The 13,019-nt window shown below is 38.6% G+C and overlaps 1 protein-coding gene across 1 annotated transcript; it reads right to left on the reverse strand.

Moving 5' to 3' along the window:
- Window positions 1-4,076: 4,076 nt before the first annotated feature.
- On the reverse strand, window positions 4,077-5,201 carry Luc7l (LUC7 like). Its single transcript, XM_059275080.1, has one exon. It carries the CDS (start codon window positions 5,199-5,201, stop codon window positions 4,077-4,079), a length of 1,125 nt encoding a protein of 374 aa, XP_059131063.1.
- Window positions 5,202-13,019: the final 7,818 nt, after the last annotated feature.

Raw genomic sequence — 13,019 nt, forward strand, 5'->3', positions numbered from 1 at the left:
GGTATCTTCGTTTTTGTATGTCTTTTTGTTTTTAATAACTCACTAAGTTCAATTAAAGCTTCCTACAGTTTAAAGGATGAAAGGCCATCTTTTGGCCATTTATTTGTCTTTTAAATTCATTTTTTATTGTCAGAATTTGATACATTCATATATTATGCTTTGATTTAACTCATCTCTTATCCTTCTCTTCCAATTCTTCCCCATCCCTCATTACTATTCTCTTCTAATTTCATTTAGTCTTTCTTTCTTTCTTTCTTTCTTTCTTTCTTTCTTTCTTTCTTTCTTTCTTTCTTTCTTTCTTTCTTTCTTTCTTCCTTCTTTCTCTTTTTAAAAAATAAAATCCACTGAGTTCCGTTAGTATTGCTAGTAGGTGTTTGGGGAGTGGGTGCATGTCCTCAAAGAAAACCAGCTCTCTATCACTCAGCAGCTGTCAGTCACCAACAGTTTCTCAGCTAGGAGTGAGACTTAGCAACCATAAAACCACTCCATGCTGGGATTTTTGTCAGGACTGATTTTGTGTAAGTCTTGTTGATGCTCCCAGTGAGTTCATATGTGTGACTACCCTGATGTGTCCAGAAAATGGTGTTCTATGAAATTCATCCACCATCTCTAGGTTTCATTTTCTCTCCTCCCTTCCACAATGATCCCTGAGACCTGGGAGAAGGTGTTATGATAAAATGTCCCATTTAGGGCTGGCCGCTGCACAATCTCCTATCCTCTGCATGTTGACTAGTTGTGGGTCTCTGTATTAATTGTTGTCTCCTGAAAAAAAAAAGTCATTTTGATGAGGACTGAGAGATGCACTAATGTATGGATATAATGATGAGTCATTGGGAGTTTAATACAATGTCCATTTAGCAACATAACAGCAGTTTCTTTATCTAAGCCCTATGGCCTATCTAGCCAGAGATTGCCCTAATAATCTCGCCAGGCACAGGTTCTGCTGTATGGATCTGGACTTAAATCCATTCATAATGAGGCTGTTTTCTCTGATAACATTCATGCCACTGTAGTACCAATAAGAATGTCTTTCCAGGCTGGTTGTTGTAATTCAAAGGGTTTAAAGCTGGATAAGATTAGTGATTGCTTTTCTCCTCTGGCAATGTGCATAGCACCCTCCAGCATTATGAAAGCTAGCCAGTAAAGATGAAGCATATTGGTCAGTACAAATTTAATTTCTCCATATTCTACAGCTCAAGTATGTGTTGTCCTAAGCAGTAGGATTTTACCATCAAGTTCTAGAGAGTAATCAAGGACAATAGCAATAATCAATAATATTTTGGGGTCTATGGGATCCCACTTCCCAATAGCTCCTAAAGAGGTAATCTATTTACTTTAATAGCAAGAGATACCTTCATGAGTAAACAGGAGACCAGAGAATGGTTAAAAAAAATAAAAATAATGCCAGCTATATACATGGCACAAAGCTTATATGTAGAATATATAGAGAACTCAGAAAAAAACTAAACAAAAGAAAACAAAGAATCCAATTAAATACTAAAGCATGAAACTGAACAAGCAGAAATCCACATGGCTGAAAAGTATTTTTAAAAATGTCTAATACCGTTACCCATCAGGAAAAAAAAAATGACTCTTAAAAACTCATTATCCAGATATTGAAAAGATTCATTACTTTAGAATCATAAGGAAGGACATGTAATGTATCTCATTCTGTAAATGAAGAAACTGTGCCTGAGAGAAATACTTGGCTTCACTCATCAGTAAGAAAACCAGATATTAAGTCTCATGTCTGTGTAGCATGAATCTTAACAGGTCTTATTAATAAAATCAAACCTGAGCCAGGTATTGGGATGAACACTGGCAGATCAGAGAAGCAGAACAAGCCACAGCTTCCTAACCTCGCCAATTCCTCAGCTGATCCTGTTTTCCTCAGACTGGAAACCTCTGTATCCTCATCCGAATCAGTCTCAGCTGAACTGCTGCTCAAAAGCCTGAAGCTTAACCTGCTAAAAGCTTCTAGTTTCTGGTCTTCATGCCTTATATATCTTTCTGCTATCTGCCATCACTCCCTAGGATTAAAGGCTCACTTCTTGGGATTAAAGGTGTGTGTCACCATGCCTGGATGTTTCCAATGTGGCCTTGAACTCACAGAGATCCAGAGGGATTTCTGCCTCTGGAATGCTAGGATTAAAGGTGTGAGTGCCACCATTTTCTAGCCTCTGTATCTAGTGGCTGTTCTGTTCTCTGACCCCAGATAAGTTTATTAGGGTGCACAATATATTGGGGAAGACAATACCACCACATTTTCCCTTTTTTGTCTAAAATAAAAAAAAGCTTATAACTAATATAAGGAAAACCATATCCAATAAGTATATATAATATATACAGTCAAGAATTACATTAATGATGTCTAGTCCATTAACATTTGACAGATTCAGATGAAAAATTCCATTAATATATAACAATGTCCAGTCCAGTAACATTTGATAAACTCAGACAAAAAAATTTTTATTACTTATCCTATTTAAAACAAGTAGTTTCTTTTTAAAAGTAGATTCAATCATTGACCTTTTTATCTTATCATGTCAGTATTCTCTTTTTTCTTTTCATAATATTTTTATGTCTTCCCCTTTTTCTTTTTAGAGCAGATTCAATGATCTATCCATTTATTCTATTATTTCTTTATCTATTTTTCTCAGAGTACGTTCAATTATCTACCTCATAGCTATATTCCCTTTTTCTTTTTTTTAACAAAAACTCTGATTCTAATCTCCTTGTTCAGCTTTTTTTCCTGACTATTAATAATGAACAACTTGTAACCAACCATCGTAAACAATAACAATATCCATAACTCATTAAACAACCAAAAACCTCCCATTCCACCTCTTGGGTAGGTGGGCGTCACTGTCTTAAAATTACTTCCTGCTTTCTGGGGGTGAAGACATCTTTGGGGAATCCTGAAAAGAAATTCTTTGGGTTAATTGTCAAGTTCTGTATCATTTGTCCAGTCTCTGCATAATGGGAAAGTGCAGGGTTTGCTCAAGTCCTTGTTGGAGTTGTCTGTGAATCTGGATCATCTCAGCTAGTCATCTTGAAATTGTCCTAAACAGTTTGTAGTCCAAAGTTGATCTTTCCATGATGTTAATCAGCTTAATGGCTTTACCATAGTCTGTGTAGAATCGTCATTGTGGGCTCCTGTCATCTTTTTGAAGATTTCAAAGTCGCTGTTAGGCATGGTCATGGTTCCCTGCAGACTTTTTTTTTTGATGCCTCCTCTGTGGTTTGGAGCAATTAGAGTCTGATAAATGTCTGTCTCTCAGAACCATGAATGTTCTTTCCTAGAAGTGAATATCTTCACAGCAATTTCTCCCCGCCATTTGTCTTGACAAACTTTTCCAAACTGACCTTTGTCGATGTTTTCTTGTAACACAATGGTCCTGGCAATTCTTCTCTGAACAAGCACCAATAAACTCTTCGTCCCAGGTAGCAGCATCACTGTAGTCACCAACATGATGAGAAGCAGCCAGCAACTGGGAGCAACAGTCGCTGCCTCCATGGTCCCACCACCATTTGTGACTTGCCCCTGGCCGCAGCTTCTCCTTAGAAAGCCTTCCAGGCTGGCCTCAAACTCGGGATCCTCCTGCCTCTGCCTCTTTCAGCAAATCCTACTGGCGAGGGCCAAGTGTAACTCGGGCCTGAGCTGGGGCCCACAAGGCCACAGGCAAGTAGCTTTTTCATAAAGTCGTACCACAAACGTTGGGAGCCATTTGTAGCATGAATCTTAAAGGTACTTATTAATAAAAATCAAAGCTGGGCGGTGGTGGCACACGCCTTTAATCCCAGCGCTTGGGAGGCAGAGCCAGGCGGATCTCTGTGAGTTCCAGGCCAGCCTGGTCTGCAAAGCTACACAGAGAAACCCTGTCTCGAAAAACCAAAAATAAATAAATAAATAAATTAAATAAAATAAAAATAAATAAATAAATCAAACCTGGAGCCAGGTATTGGGGTGAACGCTGGAAGATCAAGCCACAGCCACCTCACCTTGCCAGTTCCTCAGCAAGTCTCTTAGGCTGTGCTGAATGTTTGTCAGACTATTTACAGTGCCAGAGCCAGGTTTAGATCTCGCCAGCTTCCTTCTTCTCTGACCTCCTGGACCTCAGCGATGCAGTCTTGCCATTGTAGCTCTCAAACCTCCAGTCAGTGCGACCTCGCTCACTCCGCCTGTACTCCCACGATTCCTCTCTCAATGAGCGATCCCTGGAGAACTTGTATTTTGCACTCCGGTCCCTGGAAGCCCGGCGGTGACCCCGGCTATGGATCTGGGAACGACTGCGATGGCGTCTGTGTCTATCTGGGGACCTGGAACGGGAAAACTTTCGCCGCTCTCGGGAGGTAGATCTAGATCGCCTCCGACGCCGATCCCAGGATCGTGACCTCCTGCGATCTCGGGTTCTTGATTCAGACCTCCTGCTTAGCCGCTCCTCTCGTTCTCTCTCCTCTCTTCTCCTCAAGCGATCTTGATTTCTCTTCTCCTGCTTTTCAGCCACAGTTTTCCTCAACTGATCAAGCTTCTCTCGGATCTGAATGAACCCCAAGTGTAACTTGCCCCCAAAGTGGTCTGCAAGACGTTGGTCATTGTCATGGAGACCAAGGTAAGCTGAACAAACCTCACAGACACGGAGTTTTTGTTGTTGAAAACTGGATGCAGGCATGGAATTTCTATATTCTTCCTCTGCTTCTTTTTTCTTTGCACGAACTTTCTCCCCTTCCATAAGGATCTTCTGGGACTCCTCCACATTTCCTTCAGCTCCCAGCTGCTCTGCTTTAGCAAGGAGCTTTCCTATTTCTTCATTCAACTCTTGTACTTTTTCTGCCTTTGCAGAAACTTCGGCACTGATCTCCTCCTGTGTTTCTGCCAACCGCTTCTTGGCAAGTTCAGTTTTCCGATCATACTCTGCAATGAAGGACTCTAAGCGATCCATGGCATCTAATTCAAAAAACAGGTCTCTTTCTTTACTTGCAATCTCATAATCTGCTCGGAGGGCCAAGTCATGGATTTTGGTACATTCTCCTAAATCCATGCGCGTCCCAGCAAGGATGTCATGGGGGCAGCAATCCAGAAGGTGACTCTTGCAGACACGGTCATCTGTAAACTTGACCCTCTGTCTGGTTTCATCTCCATCCCGAGCAGTGCCCATGAGTTGGTCCAGCAGGGCCCGCATCTGAGCATGGGCGGACATGGTGGACGGTGGGCACAGCCGCAAAGCTCCTCACAACTCAACCCCAGCAGGGGCAACAGTAGCAGCGAAAGACGGTCTGTCTGCCTGATGTAGCCTCTGTGTCCTCATCCGAATCAATCTCAGCTGAACTGCTGCTCGAAAGCCTGAAGCTTAACCAGGCAAATGCTTCTAGTTCCTGGTCTTCATGCCTTATATACCTTTCTGCTATCTGCCATCACTTCCTGGGATTAAAGGCGTGTGTCACCACGCCTGGCTGTTTCCAATGTGGCCTTGAACTCACAGAGATCCAGAGGGATTTCTGCCTCTGTAAGGCTAGGATTAAAGGTGTGAGTGCCACCATTTTCTAGCCTTTGTATCTAGTGGCTTTTCTGTTCTTTGACCCCAGATAAGTTTATTAGGGTGCACAATATTTTGGGGAACACAATACCACCACATGTCTGTAGTGTTTCTAGCCGTTAGGAGTGCGTCTGCCTGTGTAATGGTAGCTGGAGCATTAAGCCCAACATTTCTTTACCATCTACGATAGAAAATGCCACCATTAGAAATCAGTAATTAATACAGTTTCAAAGTTCATTATTCTGACTGAGTAAAAACAAAACAAAATTCAGCCAGGCGGTGGCGGCGCAGCCTGGCAGTGTTGGTGTACGCCTTTAATCCCAGCACTTGGGACGCAGAGGCAGGCGGATCTCTATGAGGTCAAGGCCAGCCTGGTCTACAAGTTGAGTTCCAGGGAAGGAACCAGCAAGGCTACACAGAGTCTCGAAAAACCAAAAAAAAAAAAAAAAAAACCCATAAAAAAAACACCCCACAAAATTCTTTGCTTCATCACATTTAGTATTAATTTTCCTTTTTTAATTGAAATATTCCATCTTTTGAGAATTTAATACATGAGCATTCTTTTTTCATTATTTTCATTGCTTCTTCTCTCCATTGTAACTCTTTTCATGTTCCCATATTGTGTCCTCCACTCCCTCTCAAATCTCTGTCTCTGTCTCTGTCTCTGTCTCTCTCTCTCACACACACACAGAGACTCACACACACACACACACTGCGTGAGAGAGAGACTGAGAGAAACAGAGAGAGAAAGAGAGGGACAGACATAGAAAGAGAGACAGAGAAACAGAGATTTATGTGGTATTGTATTCCCCCAAATATTGTGCATGCTAATAAATTTATCTGGGATCAGAGACAGAGCAGCCACAATATTAAAAATAAAGGTTAGGCAGTGGTAGCACACGCCTTTAATCCTAGCATTCCAGAGGTAGAAATCCCTCTGGTTCTCTGTGAGTTCAAGGCCACATTGAAAATGGCCAGGCATGGTGACACACACCTTTAATCCCAGAAAGCCAGCATTTAATCCCAGGGAGTGATGGTAGAAGGCAGAAAAATATATAAGGCGTGAGGACCAGGAACTAGAAGCATTTGGCTGGTTAAGCATTTGGCTGGTTGAGCTTTTAGCTGGTTAAGCTTCAGGCTTCTAGCAGCACAGTTCAGCTGAGAGCCATTTGGATATGAGGACACAGAGGCTTCCAGTCTGAGTAAACAAGATCAGCTGAGAAGCTGGCCATGTGAGGTTAGCTGTGGCTTGTTCTCTCTGATCTTCCTGCTCCACCCCAATACCTGCCTCGGGTTTGATTTTATTAATAAGAACTTTTAAGATTCATGCTACAGATTTAGTGTTGCTCTTATGTTAATGGGTTTAGGACTGACAATTTGGGATTGGATTATTATATTAGGGGGCTCTTCCCTAAATAATAGATTCTCCCTTTCTCAGCAGACACTGATTGCCTGTAGGTCATCTATGAGTAAGGATAGAGATATTTTTCTTTAAGTTTTACCAAAGTAGGTTGTCACCCTAGACTCTGAAATCTCTACTTTAAATGAGCTAATGACAATGGGGTTAAATACATCCTTTTTTTTTTGTTTTGCTCCCATGGGGTGCTTGCTCTGAGTTAAAACTGCTAGTGTTTTATTGAGGAGTTCACAACCCTCTAAATTATAATTCTACAGTAGTTAATAGTTATGAATGCAACTCCTATTTCACCATACTCATTCAACCAAATATAAGAAAACTATTTACATGGAAAAGGGGCATTGCATGACATTTTAAATATATAGTTCAATAAATTTGGTGAAATGGGCTATGTTTTCAAAGACAGTACAAGACAAGAATGTACAAATATACAAATTATAATAAGAATATAAATAAAATTGTCTTAAGGAGGGATGATGTAAGTAGTGTATCAATTCAAAGGGCCCCATAACCACTTGAGAAGAGTAGGGAAGACATAGAAATGAGGAGAGATATATCCCTGGCTGAACTTTGGGAATGACCATCGCTATAGAAGATTCTTCCTTTTTTTCTCCCACTATTCACAGAGTTCTCATATCTGTCTTTATGATTCTATTAGCCCTGCAGAAATTTTACAATCTGAAGCAGAGCTTTTACAGTCATGCTAAACAACCCTGATCCAGATGGTACTTTTAACTCAGTTATGTTTTTCTTGGTGATGAGTGAATACTCTTCAGCCAGATTCACAAATAACAGCAAGCAATCCTATCACTTTTCTACAACAACTGATGCTGAATAGTTACAGAATCAATTCCTAATTTAAATATTTTTGTGTGTGCAGGGAGTTTCAAATATCCTCATGAAGTACAGTGTCTGTGAGTTCAGGAATCCACAAGGATGACCCCAGCAATAGTGGAGAGGGTGCATGAACTGGCTTAGCCCAGTAATCAGATTGGTGAATACCCTAACTGTCCATAGAGCTTTCATCCAGTAACTGATGAAAGCAGATGCAGAGATCCACAGCTAAGCACTAGGCCAAGCTCCCGGAGTCCAGTCCAAGAGAGAGAAGAAGGATTCTGTGAGCAAAGGTAATCAGGATCATGACGGGGCAACCTACAAAGACAACCAAACCAAACTAGTGGGAACTCATGAATTTTAGACCAACAGCTGTGGAGCCTCCATGGGACTACACTAGGCCCTCTGCATAAGCGAGACAGTTGTGCAGCTTGAACTGCTTAAGGGGCACTCTGGCAGTAGGATCAGGATCCATCCCTGGTGCATGAGCTGGGTTTTTGGAGTCCACTACCTATGGGGGGACTCCTTACATAGCCTAGATACACAGGGAGGGGCCTGAACCTGCATCAACTGAATGTACCAGCCTCTGCAGACTCCTCATAAGAGGCCCTACTTTGTCTGAGGAGGGAATGGTGGTGGGCTCGGGGGAGAAGGTTAGGGAGCAGGAGGAAGGATGAGAGGGGAATCTGTGGTTGGTATGTAAAATGAATAAAAAAATTTCTGAATTAAAAAAACAAAAACTGTGGCAAGAATGATCCTAACACCGACTTCACTTCTAAAAGTTAATTATTAGATTTATAGTCAAAATCATTTAAATATAGATTTGAGAGAAAGAAAGCATATAATAGCAATATCTTTTCTTCTTGGCAAACAATTCCAAGTTGGTATTTGGATACTATCTCAGTTCTTTTATGGTGTAATTCTTTAATAGTAGGAAGCTGATCTTAATACCATTTTGTTTTTGCTTCCAAGTTGTCAGGAGCTTTTTAAGCCACTGAGCAAAAATATTGGACATTTCTAACACAGAAATATATATATATATATTGCAATCCTGAGTATATTTTTTTGCATATTATTCAAAGAATTCTTATTTATGTAGCACAAATCTTCATACAAACCAATTACTGTATATTTGGTCTTACTAATGAGATTAAAATGTAAAGGAATTAGTTATATATTAACTCCTAAACAATAATTATTATTTTCTTTGCATAATTAAATTTGTTATTTAATCTAATAGAAACATTGTGTGTTGTTTGATGGGAGAACCAGTGATGAATGTGACGACTATTACATTTTTTTAATTCATGAGATGTTTTTTAATTAAAAATATAATTAAATTGCATATTTTCCAGAATTCTTACTTCCTCCAGTCTTTCCCATGTATCCATCCTTGCTCTTGCTCAAATTCATGTATTCATTTTCTTCAGTCTTTGATTGATTTTTAATTGAAGAATTCTTCCAAAGATTTTCAGAATTCTTGATATTAGATTGTCTTCATCTTTCAAATAGAAACAAATATTTTCCTCATAATCAACTCATGTTCAGGTGTATTTTTAGTTTAATTCTGTTAAAGTGTTGATTAGTTGAAAAATTAATGAAGAAGTAGCTTCAATTTTACTTCATGGAAAATTCAGAAGGCAGAATGCAAATCCATTATTATGCATTTATTTCAAAAATTATGTTCTTGCCTTGTCGCCTAGAGACATATCAAATTAGACAGTTTATAATAAAGAATTCACTTTATGTGACCTAAGTTTAAAAAACTTGGTCTTCTGCTCCAGAAGGGAAGTGAAATTTTATTGAGATAATAAAAAAATTAAAAATTAAAGACTCTTCCTAAAAATTATAATTGTGCCTATTACTCAGCTTTCCACATGAGAATACCTGAAAAATTCAGTTTCCATGTAGATAAAATGAAGACTCTGAAGCTGGATATAATGAGATACCATTGATTTAATAAACATTTTACTTGGGCAATGGTTACAAGATTTGAGAACAGTTTTCCTCCAACTTAAACATAATTGTTATTTTATTAAACTTCAATCAAATATGAGAAATAAATCCAGAAATACTTTAAATTAATTCCTTGAATTACTCTTATTCAGAGAATCTAGCATATCTATGAGAAGTAGAAATTCAAACACCCATTTCAGTGGTTAGCAAATGATTATAAAGAGGCAACTAGAAATACTGAAAGGAGCTAGATATCTTCCAAATTGAGTATCCATGTTCTTCTCTTGAACTCCTTATCTATACCGGATAAATAACTGTCTAGTACATCCATGTAACCTTAATTCCTCATTGCAGAACACCTGCCAAATTATAGCATCATCTTCACACACTTCCCACTAAAATTTTCAGTCACTCTTTCAGTATATCTTCTTCCCTGCCCTTCTTGCCCTTCCAGGTCTTCATGGTAGTTCTACCATCTAAAGCCATAGATATGAATTAGCCTTCATTTGTAACATTGAACACTAAGCTTGTATTTTATTAACAGTTCTTTAGGATCTTCATGAAGTCCCAACTGAAGTTCTGTTTTGTGTTCAGGTTCATCAAGTGATTAGACAAAAATCCATAATGAGTGCTGTAAGGGAAGTTTTGTTTTATTTATTTTATTATTATTTTTTTTGGCTTAGAAGGTTTACTAATCTTAAGAACAAAAAAAATTAAGCTAGTCATTGCCAAGGATGTCAACATTTATCATAGACTAAATAACTCACTACTCTGGTTTATTGTGGCATTTCTGATATTTAAAGCAAGCATGCCAACCTAAAATCTAACCAAAGAACTGACCTAGAATTCAAACAAAAGGAAGTGCCAGTTACGTGTAGAGATTAAGAATCATTGAGACAATAACATTGTTCATAATGGTACATATTTGATATCCTTTAAAAAGTCTCCTCTTTCAGCTAAATATTGAAGGTGAATTTTAAGGTACTATGTACATTTCCTATTCAAAAGGGTCTCATTTGTGGATGTTTGAAACAGTCAGGTTTAAGCTGTGGATTGTTTTCTACTGAGACCCCATGCAAAATACTTCAGATTTGCCTAAGTGCCAGCTGCCCTTTCTTCTGCATACTTATAAACTCCACTACACATATAACGTGTTTGGTTTATGACATAGCCATAGCCTGTTGTGAGATCTTCTCAGGACAGGGAAACCTGTACCATTTCTCTTTGTTCTCCACTGTCTTGTAGAAGACCTGATAGGACCTAGGAACTGGATTTGAAGATTTTCTGTTTTTATTGTCTCAAGGATCATATCTTTTTTTCTTTAATTCTTTAATCTTGATAAGCTTTCTAACCCTTTTGGTTCTATTCCTGTATGATATCACCTAACAAGAAGGTGATATGGATAAAATATGACAGAGAGGAGAATCTGCAAGAAACTAAGTTAGGTAAACTATTACCACAGTAATATTTCAGATTCACATATATGTGTGTGTTTACATATTATGCAATGGGTTCGTGATATGGTTGTAATTATGTGTGGCACAAAAGAGAGGACCTCCATTGTTCTGACAAAACATACTTTAAAACAACAAAATGCTTTAGTATATCTGAAAGTCTGTGAGTTAAAGAAAACATTCTAGAAACTTCTGTAGGCACAAAAATATGATTATTTTCTTATAGTTGGATCTTAAAAAAACTTCTTTAAATAGAAAGTTGTCAAAGCAAGCAGTAAAAGCCATGAACTTCTGGAAAAGATAATTTATTGGTGGGTACATAGCTAAAACCCATTATTTCCCTTCTTCCAGAATCTGTCAAGAGTGAATAGGTCAGAAGTAAAGACTAGATTCCACGAGCTATGCATTTTACAACAACAAGAATAAAATCAAAGCCGAATTATTTCCTTTGATCTTTATAGTCACTAAATTTAATAGTTATTCTATTAATATGGAAAATAAAACATTACTTATTTTAATATGTAGGTAGTACTAGTAAATTAATAGTTCTCCATTTGTTACCAATTTCTTATTTAAATAGTTTATCGTATGAATATTTTATGTAAAGATTCCCTATCAGTGGATGATGGATAGGACTTCATTCACAAATGTTGTCAGATCAATAAATAATTACATAACAATAGAGAAGGATGTGAATTGACATTTGCAAATAACTTTTTGGTAATCATTTTACTTTAATGAATGCTTCAAACTTCGAAAAAGCCAGAGTATATTTAACTATGAATAATCAGTTTTTGAGGAAAATATAGTATTACAAAAGTTTTTCATTTATTTGTGGCCTAGAATTTTTGGAACCTAGTAGTAATACCAGTAGGAATAATTATATGGAAATTTTTACATATCAAACTAATGTCGATTTCCGGACATACTAAGCAAAAATATTTATGGCAATACATGGATAGTTTGAATGAAAATAGGAAATCAGAGCTTAAGAAGCTATTAACATGTTAGTCAAAAACACTAAATAGCTTGTTTGTAATTCTATGAAGTGTGAGTTACATTTGACAAAGCTCCTAGATAATTGAAAATATTGAGTTTAGCTTACCATTTTCTGATATTATTTTTATTAATATTATTTCCTTTATTTTACATACTCACCACAATTTCCCCTCCCTTCTCTCCTCCCATTCCTTCTCCTGACTCTCATCTACCCCCCTCCCAAATCCACCCACTCCTCCTCAGTCTCCATTCAAAAAGGGGCAGGCCTCCCATGGGCTTGAACATAGCATGGCATATCAAGTAGAGGTAGGACCAAACTCATCCCCCTGTTTAAAGTCTAGGCAAGGTAATCCAGCATGGGAAACAGGTTCACAAAAGGCAGCTAAGCACCAGGGACAGGTCCTGATCTCACTGTTAGGAGCCTTACAAACAGACCAAGCTATACAACTATCACATCAAACCAGAGGGCCTAGGTTGGTCCCATGCAGTCTCTCTAATTGTCGGTCCAGAGTTCATCTATCTCACTAGCTCAGGTAAGCTGTTCTGTGGGTTCCCCCATCATGATCTTGATCATCTGGCTTGAACAATCTCTCCTCCCTTTCTTCAGCAAGACTCCCAGAGCTCAGTCCAGTGCTTGGCTATGGATGCCTGCATCTGCTTCCATCAGTTACTAGACAAAGTCTCTGTAATGACAATTAGGAGAGTCACCAATCTGATTACAGTAGATGGCCAGTGAAGGCACCCTCTCCACTATTGCTAGAGGTCTTAGCTAGGGTCATACCTGTGGATTCCTGGGAGCTTCCCTGGCACCGTGTTTCTCCC

The sequence above is a fragment of the Peromyscus eremicus genome, chromosome 10, assembly GCF_949786415.1.
Source record: "Peromyscus eremicus chromosome 10, PerEre_H2_v1, whole genome shotgun sequence".
Lineage (NCBI taxonomy): Eukaryota > Metazoa > Chordata > Mammalia > Rodentia > Cricetidae > Peromyscus > Peromyscus eremicus.

What these genes read in the sequence shown, in the direction of transcription:
- Luc7l (XM_059275080.1), bottom strand. Translation starts at nt 5,201, where the DNA reads ATGTCCGCCCATGCTCAGATGCGGGCCCTGCTGGACCAACTCATGGGC.